General features: G+C 44.4%; 1 protein-coding gene across 2 annotated transcripts in view; it reads left to right on the forward strand.

The window, feature by feature from the left end:
• pi4kab (phosphatidylinositol 4-kinase, catalytic, alpha b) overlaps positions 1 to 19094 on the forward strand; it is a 173243-nt gene that overhangs the window by 82670 nt on the left and 71479 nt on the right. Inside the window, exons 21-30 of one of the 2 annotated variants that reach the window (XM_086012001.1) lie at positions 90 to 226; positions 4114 to 4247; positions 4341 to 4423; positions 5460 to 5530; positions 5651 to 5775; positions 7327 to 7408; positions 7500 to 7583; positions 10561 to 10650; positions 15144 to 15263; positions 17989 to 18012. In XM_086012001.1, the coding sequence (XP_085868127.1) occupies positions 90 to 226; positions 4114 to 4247; positions 4341 to 4423; positions 5460 to 5530; positions 5651 to 5775; positions 7327 to 7408; positions 7500 to 7583; positions 10561 to 10650; positions 15144 to 15263; positions 17989 to 18012 (950 nt within the window). The remainder of the gene's footprint in view (positions 1 to 89; positions 227 to 4113; positions 4248 to 4340; positions 4424 to 5459; positions 5531 to 5650; positions 5776 to 7326; positions 7409 to 7499; positions 7584 to 10560; positions 10651 to 15143; positions 15264 to 17988; positions 18013 to 19094) is intronic. The other variant, XM_086012002.1, reaches the window with a different exon arrangement.

Raw genomic sequence — 19094 nt, forward strand, 5'->3', positions numbered from 1 at the left:
AGGCTTCACTGGCACTTTTCACTGGTTCTTTTCACTGAAACCCATGCTTCCAACTGCTAGTGACGCGTTTGCTTTCTGCGTTCCTATAGGCCTGTGGCCAGAGGAGTGGTACGAGGGAGTGTGCGAAATAGCCACCAAGTCTCCACTGCTAACCTTTCCTGGAGGAGAGCCTTTACGCTCAGAACTGCAGTATAACTCCGCCCTGAAGAATGACACCGTTTCACCGGTAAGAACATCCATTTCATTCCAGAGACCAAAACAAAACGTTCACTATCGGGCATGGTAACCCAGTGGTAGTGTGTGCTGGTGTACTTGATGGCAATTTAGGATGAAAATTCACTCTCCTAAGTTTTCAGTCGTGGCAGGGCTGCCGGGCAGATGATTCAAGTGAATCCTGTCTACTATTCCACTAGAGGGGAGGGTAAAATTTGGGCGGACAAGCGGCCCCACCTTCTAGTGGCAGCATGTCGAGGCCTTAGTCTAATTTTGGCCTCTTGAGCTCCACCATTGGTGGCCATGCCTTCAGCTGCCGAAGCCCTAAACTCTGGAATTCCCTCCCTAAACCTCTCCGCCTCTCTTTCCTCCTTTAGACGTTCCTTAAAACCTACCTCTTTGACCAGGTACCTGCCCTAATATATCCTTAAGTGGCTTGGTGTCAAATTTTGTTTGATAACACTCCTGTGAAGCGCCTTGGGATGTTTTACTACTTTAAAGGCGCTGTATAAATACAAGTTGTTGTTGGTGAACGGCGCCAGCCAATCAGGGATAGTATGTGGCACGTGGTGGGGCAGGAGAGGCTTGAGAGAGAAGATTGGGTCTCAGTTTAAAATTCTGCATGGGAAACAGATGTTTTTCAGTGACAAACATCTGAGGAAAATGCAACAAAAATGGCAGAAACACATAAAGAAAGAAAGACTTACATTTCTATAGCACCTTTCGCAACCGCCGGATGCCCCAAAGCGTTTTACAGCCAATGATGCACTTTTGAAGTGTAGTCACTGTTGTAATGTAGGAAAGGTGGCAGCCAATTTGCGCATAGCGAGCTCCCACAAACAGCATTGTGATAATGACCAAATAAACTGTTTTAGTGATGTTGATGGAGGGATAAATATTGGCCAGGACACTGGCATAACTCCCCTGCTCTTCTTCGAAATAGTGCCACGGGATCTTTTACGTCAACCTGAGAGCAGACGGTGCCTCGCTTTAATTTCTCATCTGAAAGACGGCACCTCCGACGGTGTAGTGCTCCCTCAGCACTGCATTGGAGTGTCAGCCTAGATTTTTGTGCTCAAGTCCCTGGAGTGGGACTTGAACCCACAACTTTCTGACTCAGAGGCGAGAGTGCTACCCACTGAGCCACTGGTGACACGCAAAGGATGCTCGAGTGTCTTTGAATTTTGACTCTACTCTACCGGAGTACAATGACCCAAATATATTTTCAGTCCTTTCATTTTGTTGAGACTCTTAATTGCTTATATGCTTTAGTAACTGGTGAGCAGAAGGCTATTTTTCTTCAAAGAAAGAACGAGGAAAGAAGAGTTATGATCTGAAATGCACGGCCTGAAAGGGCGGTGGAAACGGATTCAATAAGTTTCAGAAGGGAAACGGATAAATACTTGAAAAGGAGAAATTTGCAGGGCTGTGAGGAAATCGCAGGGGAGTGGGACTAATTGGAGAGCTCTTTCAAAGAGCCAGCACAGGCACTGTTGGCCGAATGGCCGCCTCCTGTGCTTTATGATTCCATAAGAATGCACCAAGCGTTAATCTTCTGTCAGTTAACATGGTTCAAGCCATAACTCCTATAACATAATTTCCTAATTTCCTTTTTAAGAGCAACAATGCTGGAGTACATTCAGAAGATGTTTCAGATTGCCACTGATACAAGTCTTAAAAATCTGTCAGGAGTGTCCTTCATATCTTGCCTGTAACCCCCTGTACCATCTGCTCCTGGAACAAGTTGTACAGATGCTGCTGTTTAGTCAGAAAACATTTACTTAAATACCTGCTTGTCGCTTAGAGCAAAATATTAAGAGAAAGATGCCAATGGGAAAAAACCTTAACAAATGCTGATGAATGGATGTGTACATCCAGCATTTTCTGTTTTTTAAAATTCGTTTATGGGATGTGGGCGTCGCTGGCAAGGCCAGCATTTATTGCCCATCCCTAATTGCCCTTGAGAAGGTGGTGGTGAGCCGCCGCCTTGAACTGCTGAGGTACTCTCACAGTGCTGTTAGGGAGGGAGTTCCAGGATTTTGCCCCAGCGACGATGACTGAACAGCGATATACTTCTAAGTCAGGATGGTGTGTGACTTGGAGGGGAACTTGGAGGTGGTGGTGTTCCCATGCGCCTGCTGCCCTTGTCCTTCTAGGTGGTAGAGGTCGCGGGTTTGGGAGGTGCTGTCGAAGAAGCCTTGGCGAGTTGCTGCAGTGCATCTTGTAGATGGTACACACTGCAGCCACGGTGCGCCGGTGGTGGAGGGAGTGAATGTTTAAGGTGGTGGATGGGGTGCCATTCAAGCGGGCTGCTTTGTCCTGGATGGTGTCGAGCTTCTTGAGCATTGTTGGAGCTGCACTCATCCAGGCAAGTGGAGAGTATTCCATCACACTCCTACTTGTGCCTTGTAGATGGTGGAAAGGCTTTGGGGAGTCAGGAGGTGAGACACTTGCTGCAGAATACCCAGCCTCTGATGGCAATGGTTCTGGTAGTCTTCTCCATTACATTACACTGCTAGCTTTCGCCTCCAACATCAGGTTCCCAAACCAATCTATCAGTGCCACAAATTTGTCGCACTTAATTGCCAGACAAGGCATGTCACACAAGAAATGACCTCTATAATGGCTGTGGTCAGTTCAGTTAGGATGTAAAACTGACAGCATAGAGCGTTGCTTTTTGAAAGAGGTAAACTTTTGCTGGACCAGTAGTTCCTTGCGTCTGATAACAATAACAACCAACGGAGCGTTCGAACTACAGGAGTTGTCGAATCCGCAAACTATTCTCTGCCTGCTCCCACCTCCAGCGAAGGAACTGAGGGGGAGTAATGGTGAGAACCAAGCATTACCTGTCACGGGAGCAGAGTAAAGACCTGCTCACCGCATGGATACTACGATGTATCAAACTCTTCACATTTTGCTTTTTGTGCTCATTAAAGTGAGGAATGTCGGTGTGGGGGGGAATGGAACACTTTTGCACCGAGTGTCAGCATTGAGCAAGTCTAGGTCTGGTACAGCAGGAGTTTTAGTAGGTGTGCATTCTGCTGCCATATTTCACTGTGTCAGCCATGGCTCAGTTGGTAGCACTCTCGCCTCTGAGTCAGAAGGTTGTGCCATGTTTCTCTTAATATTTTGCCCTGAGTGATGAGCAGGCATTTAAGTGAATGTTTTGTGCCAGAAAACGGAATCTGTGCCAGGAGCAGACGGTACCGAGCGTTACAGGCAAGATATAAAGGACACTCCTGACAGATTTTTAAGACTTGTATCAGTGGCAAAAAGAAACATCTTCTGAATGTACTCCAGCATTGTTACTTTTAAAAAGGAAATTAGGAAATTATGCTAAAGGAGTTATGGCTTGAACCATGTTAACTGATTGGTGCATTCTTATAGAATCATACAACACAGAAGGAGACCATTCAAGCACAAAAACCTAGGCTGACACTCCAGTGCAGTACTTGAGGGAGTGCTGCACTGTCAGAGGTGCTGTCTTTCGGATGAGATGTTAAACAGAGTCTGCTCTATCAGGTGGACATAAAACATCCCATGGCACTATTTCGAAGAGGAGCAGGGGAGTTCTCCCCGGTGTCCCGTCCAATATTTATCCCTCAATCAACATCACTAAAACAGTTTATCTGGTCATTATCACATTGCTGTTTGTGGGAGCTTGCTGTGCGCAAATTTGGCTGCCGCATTTCCTACATTACAACAGTGACTACATTTCAAAAAGTACTTCATTGGCTGAAAAGCACTTTGGGACGTCTGGTGGTCGTGAAAAGCGCTATGTAAATGCAAGTCTTACTTTTCTCTTTCTTTTGCAACCTTTCTAGCATCTCTTTAAATTACTTATTTAGTTGGTATTGGGAAATGTAGGCTAACCAATTTTTTATTATTATTTATCATTAGGCTGAACTGCATGAATTGAGAAGCACCATCATAAACCTCCTGGATCCTCCTCCAGAAGTGTCTGCCCTCATTAATAAGCTGGATTTTGCGATGTCTACCTACCTACTCTCTCTGTACCGTCTGGAATATATGAGGTCTGAGAAACTTTGTAACGCAAAATGCAAGAATCCCTTTCTGTGGTTACTCTGCACCGTACAGCTGCTAATATGCTACATGTTGCTTTGCAGAGTATCACGCTCTACAGACCAGGACCGTTTTCAGGTTATGTTTCGATATTTGGACGACAAAGCTATTCAGAAAGATAAAGCGGGTAAGCATTTGAAGTGTAGGAGATGATTACGAATTACGGTCTGTCGCAGATATCTGCTTGGGTTCAGTGTTGTTAGTTGCTTCCTTAAGCGGTCTGATTGCCTGCTTCTAAAGGAAGTTGACTCCCACTGCCCTGTGTCGAGTCGCACGATACTGGGAGCTGAGAGTTTTACGCACGTGTACTTCATCAATCTCTCTGTAGGCAGACTTAGTGAACACGAGGTGAGACGGAATTTGGTTTGATTTCTAAGATGCTTTATTCCACTGTAGGCAAAACATACAATTTACACGACTACGATGAGAGACACTTGATACCTCTAGTGTAACCTTTGGTTGTGTACTGTTACAAAAATAAAGTATAGGCATACCCAAACCCACTTTGGTGAGCCCTTTACTTACTGTAAAAGCACACATTCTCCCTGATCAGAGTCCTCCCCTTGCAGCTTGCTGCTGCCTCCCTTCTTAGTGTATCGCCTGATTTTTAAAAGCCCCTTTCCTCCTGACCCATAAGAGATCAAACACCAAGATGCCCAATGTCTTCCTGTATGATCAGACATTGTTAATGAATTGCCTGTTGTTTGGTCTCTGAAAGAAAGCAATTCCGCATCTCGCACCTTAATTACCATTCGTCTGTTTACGGAATCGCAGCGCAGCATGAGGCTGTCCGGAAAAGCTAACATTTTTTAGGCAGATTTTTCTGAGGCTGTTTTTTTTTCCTTGCTGCCTGCTGAGCTCTCTAATCAAGCACTGCTGAAGGTCTTTCCTACATTACAGCAGTGACTACACTTCAAAAGTACTTCGTCAATGGCTATAAAGCGCTTTGGGCCATCCAGAGGTTGTGAAAGGCGGATGGTCTTTCCTTCCATAGAAACGTCGAATCTTACAGCACAGAAGGCGGCCATTCGGCCCGTCGTGCTTGTGCTGGCTCTTTGAAAGAGCTCTCCAATTTAGTCCCTCACCTCAGCTTTTTCCCCCCATGAATCCTCGTCAAGTCTCTTTTATAGAGATTGAAACGTTTTTTGTGCTCTGTTTCACAGGTATGATGCAGTGTGTGGTTGCAGTAGCTGATAAAGTGTTTGATGTTTTCCTCGCTGTCATGGCAGACAAGGTACCACGTGCTTTAATTTAACCAGTTGTTCTTTCATTTCAATCCGTTTGAAGCATTTTTCAAGTATCTATGTTAATAAATCTTTAAAAAAAGACACACCTTGGTATTTACCTCCTTCAGCCCAAAACGAAGGAAAATGAGGAAGAGCTGGAGAAACACGCCCAGTTCCTGCTGGTTAATTTCAACCATATCCACAAGAGGATTCGACGGGTTGCTGACAAGTTCCTGTCGGGCCTGGTAGATAAGTACGATTTTTTAAAAATATTAATTTTGTTACCTTTAAGCTTTGAAGCTGAAATTGAAACTGGATACTCTACATTTTTCAAAACACATACATTCTGGGGGAGTCCAGAACTAAGGGCCATAAATATAAGATGGTCACCAATAAATCCAATCGGGAATTCAGGAGCAACTTCTTTACCCAGAGTGTGGTGAGAATGTGTAACTCGCTACCAGAAGGAGTAGTTGAGGCTAACAGCATTTAACGGGAAGCTAGATAAACACGAGGGAGAAAGGAATAGAAGGGTATGTTGTTAGGGTTAGATGAAGAGGGTTGGGAGGCAATGTTCCCTCTAATTTTTTTTCATGCGCTGTCCCTTTAACTGCCTGCATGGCCCAGCGGGAACGTTGGTGGGAGGAGGCTCGTGTGGAGCATAAACACTGGCATAGACCAGTTGGGCCGAATGGCCTGTTTCTGTGCTGTACATTCTGCGATTCTATGAAGTATACAGCATTTTTTTTTAGCTTTTAAAAAAAAATGTTTCAATCAATGCAATGTTTTAAAACAAGAATTATTGTAGTATTCCTTCCAAATTTGTTTGTAACAGCTTATGACCATCGCAGTAGATCGCCCTTTGGTGTCGTCAAGGACATGGGTTGAGAAGCAAAATTACCCAGGGTGACACATGAAGACATGGGAGAGTTGCAAGTGTGAAACCGGGAACATTGGAACAGGAGGCAGCCATTTAGCCCCTTGAGCCTGTTCCGTCATTCTAAACATGCCAATTCAGCCAATCAGCAGGCTGTGTGCCCCACAGGACCTTGGCGGCATATCTGACATTTTCCCATAGCTTACATTGGATGTGAGCCAGATACAGAACTTTTAATGGGACAGATGGATTTGACAGGAGCAGAGTTTAATTTGTACAGGTTTGTTATCCCAAAAGTCGGAGATAATTAAAAGTTCAATAGAAAAGCAGTGACATTTTCTCCTGGTGCTGCGATGTATAACTCCAGGATGTAAAAAGATGGCACTAATTCTGTAGTTACCTTCTCCTTCTCCAAGTGTCAGCCGTGGCTCACTGGGCAGCACCCTCGCCTCTGATTCAGAAGGTCGTGGGTTAAAGACCCACTCCAGGGACTTGAGCACAAAAATCCAGGCCGACACTCCAGTGCAGGGCTGAGGGAGTGCTGCACTGTCGGAGGTGCCGTCTTTCGGATGAGACATTAAACCGAGGCCCCGTCTGCCCCCTCAGGTGGACGTAAAAAATCCTATGGCACTATTTCGAAGAAGAGCAGGGGAGTTATCCCTGGTGTCCTGACCAATATTTATCCCTCAGTCAACATAACAAAAACGGATTAACTGGTCATTATCACATCGCTGTTTGTGGGAGCTTGCTGCGCACAAATTGGCTGCAGCATTTCCTACATTACAACAGTGACTCCACTTCAAAAAGTACTTCATTGGCTGTAAAGCGCTTTGGGACGTCTGGTGGTCATGAAAGGCGCTATATAAATGCAAGTCTTTCTTTTTAAAGTTACAAGTTGTACTTCATTTTTGTCATTTGTAATTCCAGATTCCCACATTTGCTATGGAGCGGTACTGTCCTGAAAACTATGCTGGATATTCTTCAGACACTGTCCCTTTCCCTCAGTGCGGTAAGGACCAGACATAGTCGACAAAGTGCACTTGACGGAAGAATGTTCTCACGGCCAGAGATAATGATATTAAATCTATTCTGCCTTGCAGGACATCCACAAGGATCAGCCTTATTATGACATTCTCGATACCCCTTACAGAATCACTGTTCCTGATACCCACGAAGCCAGAGAGGTAATGTTAGCTTTCACTTTCAAAACCATCAATGTTTATCTGGGGCCAAAATAAAAATGGCAATGTTTTTACACTTTTGTGCCCCATTTAATGATTTGCTTTCCACTGTCGGGCAGCTTGTAACCTGTTCCAATTCCTTTATCGCACAGTAACTGGCTGCTCAGGGCAGCAAGTTTAACCATATAACCTTTTTTACTCTCCTTCCCCCCCCCCCCCCCCACCCCCTCTTTGTTCTTCCTTCTAATAGAAAAGTGCATTGCCTTAGCTTAGAGCTTCCCTGAAGCCTTGTCCAAGATTATGAACTCACCAAACAATAACAACCTGCATTTATATAGCTGCTTCAACATAGTAAAACATCACAAGATGCTTCACAGGAGGGTTATCAGACAGAATTTGACACCGAGCCACATAAGGAGATATTAGGACAGGTGACCAAAAGCTTGGTCAAAGAGGTGGGTTTTAAGGAACGTCTTCAAGGAGGAGAGAGAGGCGGAGAGGTTTAAGGAGGGAATTCCAGAGCTTAGGGCCGAGGCAACTGAAGGCACGGCCACCAATGGTGGGGTGAAGTAAATTAGGAATGCGCAAGAGCCCAGTATTGGAGGAACACTGATTTCTTGGAGGCTTGTAGGGCTGGAGGAGGCTACAGAGATAGGGAGAGGCGAGGCCATGGAGGGATTTGAATGCACAAGGGTGCGAATTTGAAAATCGAGTTGTTGATAGACTGGGAAGCAAAGTAGGTTACCAAACGTAAAACCCCGAGTACACTTGTTTTGCAAACTACTGACCGTGAAGCATATGCAGCCCACCGACTTCTGGCAGTCTGGCTGTCAAAGCTCGGGCAGTTTGGTTTTATTGAACCCTGTATTTCCGATTTACTCTTTCGTGGGTCTGGACTTTAGCAAAGAGCCGTTCTTGGTGAGTAATTCCTAACTCCGAACACCACAATACGTTATGTACACATCGTGAGATATGTGCAAGTCAACTGGTGCAGTGACTTAAACTTTATACAAGGCCCACGAGGCTGCAAACTATGCACGTTAGCAATCTACAAAGGCAAAAACCTTAGACACTGCTGTGCTACACCACCAGGTGGCCTCACTCATACTTTGTATTATAATGGCCTGCGCTACTGGCAAACCTTTTATAGTGTTCCCAGAAAGAATTAATTTGTATGCAATCTGAAGCTACTGAGGACCTCAAACCCGGCACTAAGCTCATGGTCTACAGAGCAGCAGTGATACCCGCCCTCCTGTATGCCTCAGAGACATGGACCATGTACAGCAGGCACCTCAAAGCACTGGAGAGGTACCACCAACGCTGCCTCCGCAAGATCCTGCGAATCCATTGGCAGGATAGGCGCACCAACGTCGGTATTCTCGCTCAGGCCAACATCCCCAGCATCGAAGCTTTGACCACGCTCGATTAGCTCCGATGGACAGGTCACATTGTTCGCATGCCCGATACGAGACTCCAAAAACAAGCGCTCTACTCGGAGCTCCGGCACGGCATGAGAGCCCCAGGTGGGCAGAGGAAACACTTCAAGGACACCCTCAAAGCCTCCTTGAAAAACTGCAACATCCCCACCGACACCTGGGAATCCCTGACCCAAGACCGTACAAAGTGGAGGAGAAGCATCCAGGAAGGCGCCGAGCACCTCGAGTCTTTTCGCCGGGAGCAAGCGGAAGCCAAGCGCAAGGAGCACACGTCAACCCAAGCACCCCACCCACCCGCCCCTTCAACCACCGTCTGCCCCACCTGTGACACTCATTTCTAGTGTGGAAGCAAGTCATCCTCGGTTCCGAGGGACTGCCTAAGAAGAAGAAGACTGTATAACTAGCTTACGTAATCTATAACAAATGTTCTCTATGTCACATGCTCCTTATTTGGGCCATCACCATTCTGTCATGCCTCTAGGTGGCGGGACAATAGGTTTTCCTCATTGTGAAGCGACCGAACAGTCACATCTGCAGCTGCGCAATTCTGCCACTAGATGGAGAACTCATAAGGTCCCAAAGCTGCAGATCCTCTTATCTACGCTGACAGCATCCCTAATGTGCCCTGAGAAAAATTTGCTTTTCCCTGATTTCCCGAGAGATTCACGAATATTTATGATGCTCTATGCGGGTTTTCTGTTACATCACACTGCAGTTCACAGATGACAGTGGACCTTGGTCGAACTTCTTTGTTTCGGTGCATTTGTGAAATATAAGAAGTCGAATACTCTGAATAACCACTTGTAAGAACATAAAAAAATAGGAGCAGGAGTAGGCCATACGGCTCTCGTGCCTGCTTTGCCATTCAATACGATCGTGGCTGATCTTCGACCCCAACTCCACTTTCCCACCCTTTCCCTTGATTCCCTTAGTGCCCAAACATCTATCAATCTCAGCCTTGAATGAAGAAAGAACTTGCATTTCAACAGCACCTTTCACGACCTCAGGACGTCCCAAAGCGCTTTACAGCCAATTAAGTACTTTTTAAAGTGTAGTCACTGTTGTAATTTAGGAAATGCCACAGCCAGTCTGCGCACAGCAAGCTCCCACAAACAGCAACGTGATAGTGGCCTGATCATCTGTTTTAATGATGTTGATTGAGGGATAAATATTGGCTCCAGGACACCAGGGATAAACTCCCCTGCTCTTCTTCGAAATAGTGCCATAGGATCTTTTACATCCACCTTAGAGAGCAGACAGGGCCTCGATTTAATATCTATCCGAAAGACGGCACCTCTGACAGTGCAGCGCTCCCGCAGTACTGCACTGGAGTGTCAGCCTAGCTTTATGTGCTCAAGTCTCTGGAGTGGGGCCCTGTAAGTTCCTCAACCTCCAGTACCTGTCCGACTCCCTTTTAAAATTATTTATGGAATCAGCTTCCACCGCCTTTTCAGGTCGAGCGTTCCAGATCCCAAGTAGCTGCAAAAATAATTCACCCCGGTTAAGACTAATAAATCAGTAGTTTTTTTTTCCTCTCCCCTCAGAGTATTGTCCGAGATTTTGCAGCTCGCTGTGGTGGGATCCTGCAGGAGGCCATGAAGTGGGCGCCATCTGTCACCAAATCCCATCTTCAGGTAAACTGGCAGCACATGTCTTAAAACAGGAAATGAAAGCGCATGGAATTCGAGGCAACTGCGACATTGGGATGGAAATTGGTTGGGTGATAGGAGACAAAAACTTGCATTTATATAGCGCCTTTAATGTAGTATGACGTCCCAAGGCGGTTCGCAGGAGAGTTATCAAAACAAAATTTGACGCCGAGCCACATGAGGGGACATTAGGACAGGTGACCAAAAGCTTGGTCTAAGAGGTAGGTTTTAATTCTGATTGGCAGGATGTGACTAATGGTGTCCCCCAGGGATCTGTGCTGGGGCCTCAGCTTTTCGCTATATTTATCAGTGACTTGGATGAAGGAATGGAGAGCCTTATATCCAACTTTGCTGACCACACTAAGTTAGGAGGCACAGTGTAAGTAGTGCAGAGGGGAGCAGGAAGTTACAACGAGCCACAGACAGATTAAGTAAGTGGGCAAAACTGTGGCGAATGGAGTTCAGAGTGGGGAAGTGTGAGGGACAGAATGTATAATGATAAAGGTAAAGTGGTAAAAGCAGGAATAAATTGTCAGAAAACATATTTGAAAGTTCTTTATCTGAATGCACGCAGCATTCGTAACAAAATAGACGAGTTGATGGTACAAATAACTACACATGGGTATGATCTGGTGGCCATTACGGAAATATGGCTGCAAGATGATCATGACTGGGAACTAAACATACAAGGGTATTTGACAATTAGGAAGGACAGACAGGCAGGAAGGAAAGGGAGGTGGGGTTGCTATGTTAGTCAAGGATGGAATCACTGCAATAGTCAGAAATGATATTGGGTCAAAGGATCAGGATAGTGAAACAGTTTGGGTGGAGATAAGGAATAATAAGGGGAAAAAGTTACTAGTGGGTGTAGTCTATAGGCCTCCTAACAGTTGCAACTCTGTTGGTCGGAGTATAAATCAGGAAATAGTTGGGGCTTGTAATAAGGGAACAGCTATAATCATGGGGGATTTTAACTTTCATATTGACTGGACTAATCAAATTGGGCATGGCAACCTTGAGGAAGAGTTCATAGAGTGTATTAGGGACAGGTTCCTTGAGCAGTATGTAACTGAACCAACCAGGGGGCAGACAATCTTAGATCTGGTCCCGTGTAATGAGACAGGATTAATAAAAAATGTCCCAGTAAAGGATCCCCTTGGAATGAGTGACCATAATATGGTTGAATTCCAAATTCAGTTTGAGGGTGAGAGAGTTGGATCTCAAATCAGCATACTGAGCTTAAATAAAGGAGACTATGAAGGTATGAGAGTAGAATTGACTAAAGTGGACTGGGAAAACGGATTAAAGGGTAAGACAGTACAAGAGCAGTGGTCTATATTCAAGGAGATATGTCACATCTTTCAAGATAAATATATTCCACTGAGGAAAAAGGGGAGTAAAAGAAAAGACAGCCATCCGTGGCTTAGTAAAGTAATAAAGGATAGTATCCGACTGAAAACAAGGGCATATAAAGTAGCCAAATCTAGTGGGAGGATAGAAGATTGGGAAGCATTTAAAAGCCAGCAAACAATAACTAAAAGATTAATTAAGAAAGGGAAGACAGATTATGAAAGTAAACTAGCAAAAAATATAAAACAGATAGCAAGAGTTTCTACAGTTATATAAAAAGAAAAAGGGTGGCTAAAGTGAACGTTGGTCCCTTAGAGGATGAGACCGGGAAACTAGTGGTGGGGAACATGGAGATGGCAAAAACGCTGAACAAATATTTTGTATCAGTCTTTACAGTAGAGGACACTAAAAATATCCCAACACTGGACAAACAGGGGGTAATGGCGGGGGAAGAGCTAAACACGATTAAAATCACTAAGGAGATGGTACTCGGTAAAATAATGGGACTTAAGGCGGATAAATCCCCCGGACCTGATGGCCTACATCCTAGGGTCTTGAGAGAAGTGGCAGTAGGGATTGTGGATGCATTGGTGATTATTTTCCAAAACTCCCTGGACTCAGGAAAGGTCCCGGCAGATTGGAAAACTGCTAATGTAACACCCTTATTTAAGAAGGGAAGTAGACAAAAAGCCGGAAACTATAGACCAGTTAGCCTAACATCTGTGGTTGGCAAAATGTTGGAGTCCATTATTAAGGAAACAGTAACAGAGCATTTGGATAAACATAATTTAATAGGACAGAGTCAGCATGGTTTTATGTTTGACAAATTTGCTCGAATTCTTTGAGGACGTAACATACAGGGTGGATAAAGGGGAACCAGTGGATGTAGTGTATCTGGACTTCCAAAAGGCATTTGACAAGGTTCCACACCAAAGATTACTGATCAAGATAAAAAATCATGGGATTGGGGGTCATATACTGGCATGGGTGGAAGATTGGCTATCTAACAGAAAACAAAGAGTTGGGATAAATGGTTCATTCTCAGGATGGCAATCAGTAACTAGCGGTGTTCCGCAGGGATCAGTGCTGGGACCCCAACTCTTTACAATCTATATTAACGATTTGGAGGAAGGGACCGAGTGCAACGTATCCAAGTTTGCCGACGATACAAAGATGGGAGGGAAAGCAGTGAGTGAGGAGGACATAAAAAACCTGCAAAAGGACATAGACAGGCTAAGTGAGTGGGCAGAGATTTGGCAGATGGAATATAATATTGGAAAGTGTAAGGTTATGCACTTTGGCAGAAAAAATCAAAGAGCAAGTTATTATCTAAATGGAGAGAAACTGCAAAGTGCTACATTACAAAGGGACCTGGGGGTCCTGGTGCATGAAACACAAAAAGTTAGTATGCAGGTGCAGCAGGTGATCAGGAAGGCCAATGGGATCTTGGCTTTTATTGCAAGGGGGATGGAGTATAAAAACAGGGAGGTCTTGCTGCAGTTATACAGGGTATTGGTGAGGCCACACCTGGAATACTGCGTGCAGTTTTGGTTTCCATATTTAAGAAAAGATATACTTGCTCTCGAGGCGGTTCAGAGAAGGTTCACTCGGTTGATTCCAGAGATGAGGGGGTTGACGTATGAGGAAAGGTTGAGTAGGTTGGGCCTCTACTCATTGGAGTTCAGAAGAATGAGAGGCGATCTTATCGAAACATATAAGATTGTGAGGGGTCTTGATCGGGTGGATGCGGTGAGGATGTTTCCACTGATGGGTGAGGCTAGAACTAGGGGGCATAATCTTAGAATAAGTGGCTGCCCTTTCAAAACTGAGATGAGGAGAAACTTCTTCACTCAGAGGGTAGTAAATCTATGGAATTTGCTACCCCAGAGAGCTGTGGAAGCTGCAACATTAAATAAATTTAAAACAGAGATAGACAGTTTCCTAGCAGATAAGGGAATTAGGGGTTATGGGGAGAGGGCAGGGAAGTGGACGTGAGTCTAGATTCGGATCAGCCATGATCCTATTGAATGGCGGAGCAGGCCCAAGGGGCCGTATGACCTACTCCTGCTCCTACTTCTTATGTTCTTATGCCATCCATTATGGATCCAAGACTGACAAATCGGAGTATTTTCTAAATGGTGAGAAACTCAAAAAACGGTGAAGGAGCAAAGAGATGTGGGTGTCCATGTACACACCACTGAAAGCTGGTGGACAGGTACAAAAAGCAATCAAAAAGGCTAATGGAATATTGGCCTTTATCTCAAGAGGACTGGAATACAAAGAGGAGGAAGTTATGCTTCAGTTGTAAAGACCCCATCTGGAGTACTGTGTTCAGTGCTGGGCACCGCACCTCAGGAAGGCTATATTGGGGTGAGGTGTCGATTCACCAGAATGATACCGGGGGGTTAAAGAGTTAAATTATGAGGACAAGTTGCATAAACTTGGCTTTACCTTGAGTATAGAGGATTGAGGGGGTGACCTAATCGAGGTGTTTAAAATGATAAAAGGATTCGATAGGGGAGATAAAGAGAAACTACTTCCTCTGGTGGGGAAATCTAGAACAAGCGGGTATAATCTTAAACTTAGAGCCGGGCCATTCATGAGTGAAATCAGGAAGCACTTCTTCACACACAGAGTAGTGGAAATCAGGAACACTCCCCCCCAAAAAGACTGTGGAATGTGGGGGGGTCAGGTGAAGCTTTCAACACTGAGATTGATAGATTTTTCTTGGGTAAAGGTGTCAAGGGTTATGGGTCAAAGGCGAGTAAATGGAGTTGAGGAACAGATCAACCATGATCTAATTGAATGATGGAACAGGCCTGAGGGACTGAATGGCTGCCTCTTGTTCCTATGAAATGGCCCCATCCTAATAAAGTGTATGTTGCCATCTCATTGGAAAAAAGAGGAATTGTGGCAACTTTTTCTGGTGAAGTTTCCAAATGCAGGAGAATATTCAGATGCTTCTAAGTTTAAAGACTGTAGCGTTTCAGCCTGTTTATATGTTGAGTGTTTCTGGAATTATGCTATTCAGCTAAAATTAACCTTCATATTGGATGATTTTATTTTACAAACAGAGAATTTAAGTGCAGAGTTGTGAAAGAGTGGTTTCCTGTACTTTTGTTTTTCAGGAATATTTGAATAAGCATCAGAACTGGGTATCTGGTCTGTCTCAGCACACTGGCCTTGCTATGGCAACCGAGAGTATCTTGAACTTTGCGTGTTACAACAGACAGAACACTACACTGGGGGTATGTACAGTAGGGACAGAATTGTTAATGAATGATATAGAATTGCATTTGTTTCCTGTTCTAATCACTCTCCCATTCCTGATTGATCATTTGTTCCTCTGATTTCCATTTATTAAGTGTGGTGACCCACTGTGCTAATAAGCCAACTGCTCAATCATGGAGTCACCGATTCCTTCGGATACCTATCCTCCTCTGAGGTGAATCTACTCCAAATAAGACTGGAAGAGCCTGCAGTCGGAACTTGCAATTGCAAATCATGAATCAAACCTCTGAATACAGCTCCATTCGATCACTGATTCTCCATTGAGAATTAATAGTTAACAGTTATTAGCTTTAGAATCATAGAATGATACAGCACAGAAGGAGGCCATTCGGCCCATTGTGCCTGTGCCGGGTCTTTGAAAGAGCTCTCCAATTAGTCCCACTCTCCCCTGCTCTTTCCCCACAGCCCTGCAAGTTTTTCCCCTTCAAGTATATATCCAATTCCCTTTTGAAAGTTATTATTGAATCTCCTTCCATCGCCCTTTTAAGCAGTGTATTCCAGATCGTAACAACTCGCTACGTTAAATGAATTCTCCTCGTATCACTTCTGGTTCTTTTGCCAATTACCTTAAATTGCTGTCCTCTGGTTACTGACCCTCCTGCCACTGGAAACAGTTTCTGCTTATTTACTTTCTCAAATCCCTTCATGATTTTGAACACCTCTATCAAATCTCTCTTAACCTTCTAAGGAGAACAGCCCCAGTTTCACTAGTCTTCCCCACATAACTGTAGTCTTTATTTAAAACAAAAATGCATTTGATTTAACTTCATTAATATAGCAGCAACTGAAATTCCATTTTATTCTCAAATATCTGTGCCAAAAGATATAGCTATTGTCTACTTTGAATTGTATTGCATTTGTAAGGTAATGAAAGCGTCTGTGCAGATTAGAATTCTGCCGCAGGCATCCCGGGCAAATACTTCAATTGTTTCTAAACAAAGAGAAACTGTTAAACAACTGTCCCAGGGAAACCAGTCCACTGCAAGCTGCTGTTGAGTATTTCCTGGTGGCAAGAATCTGGGAGTGAGTTTGTCTTCCTAATCTCTCAGGTAGGAAAAGGTATGTAGCATTTGGCAAGGGAGAACATGCCAAAAAAACATTTTTAATTGTTCTCTACATGCAAAGGAAGAACTTTTATCCGGTGCTCAGAAGTGTCCCAATGCACTTCACATACAATGAAGTACTTTGACGTGCGCTTGTGTAGGCAGACGTGGCAGTGCTTTGGTGGACAGCAATGTACCATGGACGTCATTGCATGATTGCATGCTGGTGTTGGTTGAGGAAAGAATATTGTCACGACACCGAGAGCTCACTGCTCTTCTTCGTGGGATCTTGAAAACGCCCACTTGAACCACCTGGAACAGTTAGTCGGGACTATGCCGCGACATCTCATTCGAAAAGACGGCACCTCTGACAGCGCGGCACTCCCTCACTTGTTGCACTGAAGTGTCAGCCTGGATTATGTGCTTAAAGTTACCGGATTTGAACTCGCACCTTCTGACTCCAAGGTGAGCGTGTTCTCGCTGAGCCAGGCTGAAACGTACATGGTTAGCAAAGCAACGACATTCATTTGTTTAGCCAGGTGAATCATGCTGGTTGCCGAGGGAGAGGAATTGTACATGGAGTTTTAGAATATCAGATCAGCTGGTTCAGTCATTTGAGTACCATTGAATATTTCATTTTTTCTCTAAATAAAGAAGCTCTGCAGTACACATTGAGTTTTGCTTTTTCAAGCCAATATTTTAGATTGATTGGCCAACAGTACCGCTGAAGTCAAGAATCAGGTTAAACATGCTGTATTCCCTTCTTTTATATTCCCACATTTATATTGTGCCCTTTTTATTAAAAAAAAAATTTCCTTTCTTTCAGTCTCCCCTTGTGCCAATCTCCAGCCTGCTCCTGATCATTTCCCGCAGCTTATGATGATCAGCCACCAGCCATGGCTCCCATCATAGCTCAACGAGTTTATCCAGAGAGCCATGCAGATAGGAAAGTTACCCTTTTCAACTCCCAGCCTGTGCTGAATAGCTGACCTGAACTGAGGCACTATTAAGGAGTAGAAAATTACCCTGATTCCCATTCCTGATCACTCGTTGTTGCAAAGTGCACACACAGACGTTGGATGAAGACCGGATTGAGCTGGGCTGCCATGCGAACCCCCCCCCCCCCCGCCACGCCCCTCTCCCTCCCCCCTCCCTCCCCTGCGATCAAGAGCTTCCTACCCCCTCGCTGTTATGTGCTCAGATGAATAATGGCCACTTGGGTTGAGGTACAGGAAGGAGACTGGTGGAATTGTTACCCTAGCAACCAGTAAACACCTTTTGCAAGTGGGTGAGAAAATGTAATTAAAAACAAATGACCCCTCAGCCTCTGTCAGAGTATTTGGTCCCTTCAATTCTCCTGTGAGAAGCTGCCATCACAGATTGGGCTCCTCCACTTAACAGTATAGCCATGCACGGAAACATACAATGAGGGAAAAGATGTTACACGGCTGCACATCCTACCACTCTATTGTGCTACACACTGGAGCCCTATTGTTTTATTTCAATTTTTCAGTGTGATATGTTTGTTTGACTTCTTTTGTATGTTTTTTATCCCCCCCATGAATTTGACTTGTTGTGACGTGGTTGTTCCTGTTTTTCATATTCACTGGTTGTCCTGCACTGTGTATAACCTCCACAGCGGCCATCTTTCATTGTTACCCAGGTTTGTTGTAGCAATAGCCAACGCATTAGACGTGTTTTGTGGGAGTTTTAGCTTCTCATTTCTTTCACTGAAACAAATTATCTAATGGCAACATTTGTGCTAATAGGTTTGGGCATATAATGTAAGTAAAGAAAAAAAATCTAAAGTTCAATTTCTGCATATTAATACACCAGCCTTAAAGCAGATGTATTGTTTAAAACAGGCATCTGCCTCATGCAAATCCTGAATCCTAATCGGAATCGTTTTGGAAAGGGGATCATGACTTCAGAAAGTTAACACATGTGGCATTTTTATCTAATAGTAGCACAACCCAAATGGAAGCTAAAACATGAATTTTGGAAGTTGGAACATTAGTGAGTGCAATCTGGGTATATCAGTGTGGATTTTCGATTGTTTTGTAGATCTTTACTGTTTAACGATGATCTCGGGGTGAACTGCAATGGTTGGTCATGATCCACTGGTTGGTACCTGCAAATCACCAGGAAGAATATTTCTTGATTGGGTTTGCTAACTTTCTAATGATTTCTACTAATCCTCTAATCTTACCTGAGTTAACTGTAGATTCTCGTCAAGCCTTTTATAACACACATGCTGTAGGTGATCTATGAAGAATGCAGTAGCATTGCTGTTCACAAAATTTCATTTACTTCAAAAATGCAGAATAGTGAGACTTATTGACGAGGAAAGCCGGCGCCTAGTTCAGGCCACTTACCTTGCTCTGTAAAATTCTTCTTCTGAACTTAAAATATGTGGAAAGGCTTGCACGTTGGGAATGCACAAAAGAGAAGGTCCCTGATGACCTACTGGTTGATGGTAGTCCTGTGCCATAAAGAGCAGAAGATCCCAGGTTCAACCTCCAGTGTGCACCGAGCTAGCTGATCTCCGGTGATGGTGAGGGCACGACTTTGCTGTTTGTGGGAGCTTGCTGTGCACAGATTGGCTGCCACGTTGCCTACATTACAACAGTGACTGCACTTCAGAAGTGTAGTCACTGTTGTAATGTAGGAAACAACATTCCTACATGTTGTTTTGGCTTTAGCAATCCCTAAGCTAAGGAGAGCTAAAATCGAGGTTCCTGAAAG

This window comes from Somniosus microcephalus, chromosome 19 (assembly GCF_052327205.1).
Source record: "Somniosus microcephalus isolate GS21.2 chromosome 19, FLI_Smic_1.0, whole genome shotgun sequence".
Classification (NCBI taxonomy): Eukaryota; Metazoa; Chordata; class Chondrichthyes; order Squaliformes; family Somniosidae; genus Somniosus; species Somniosus microcephalus.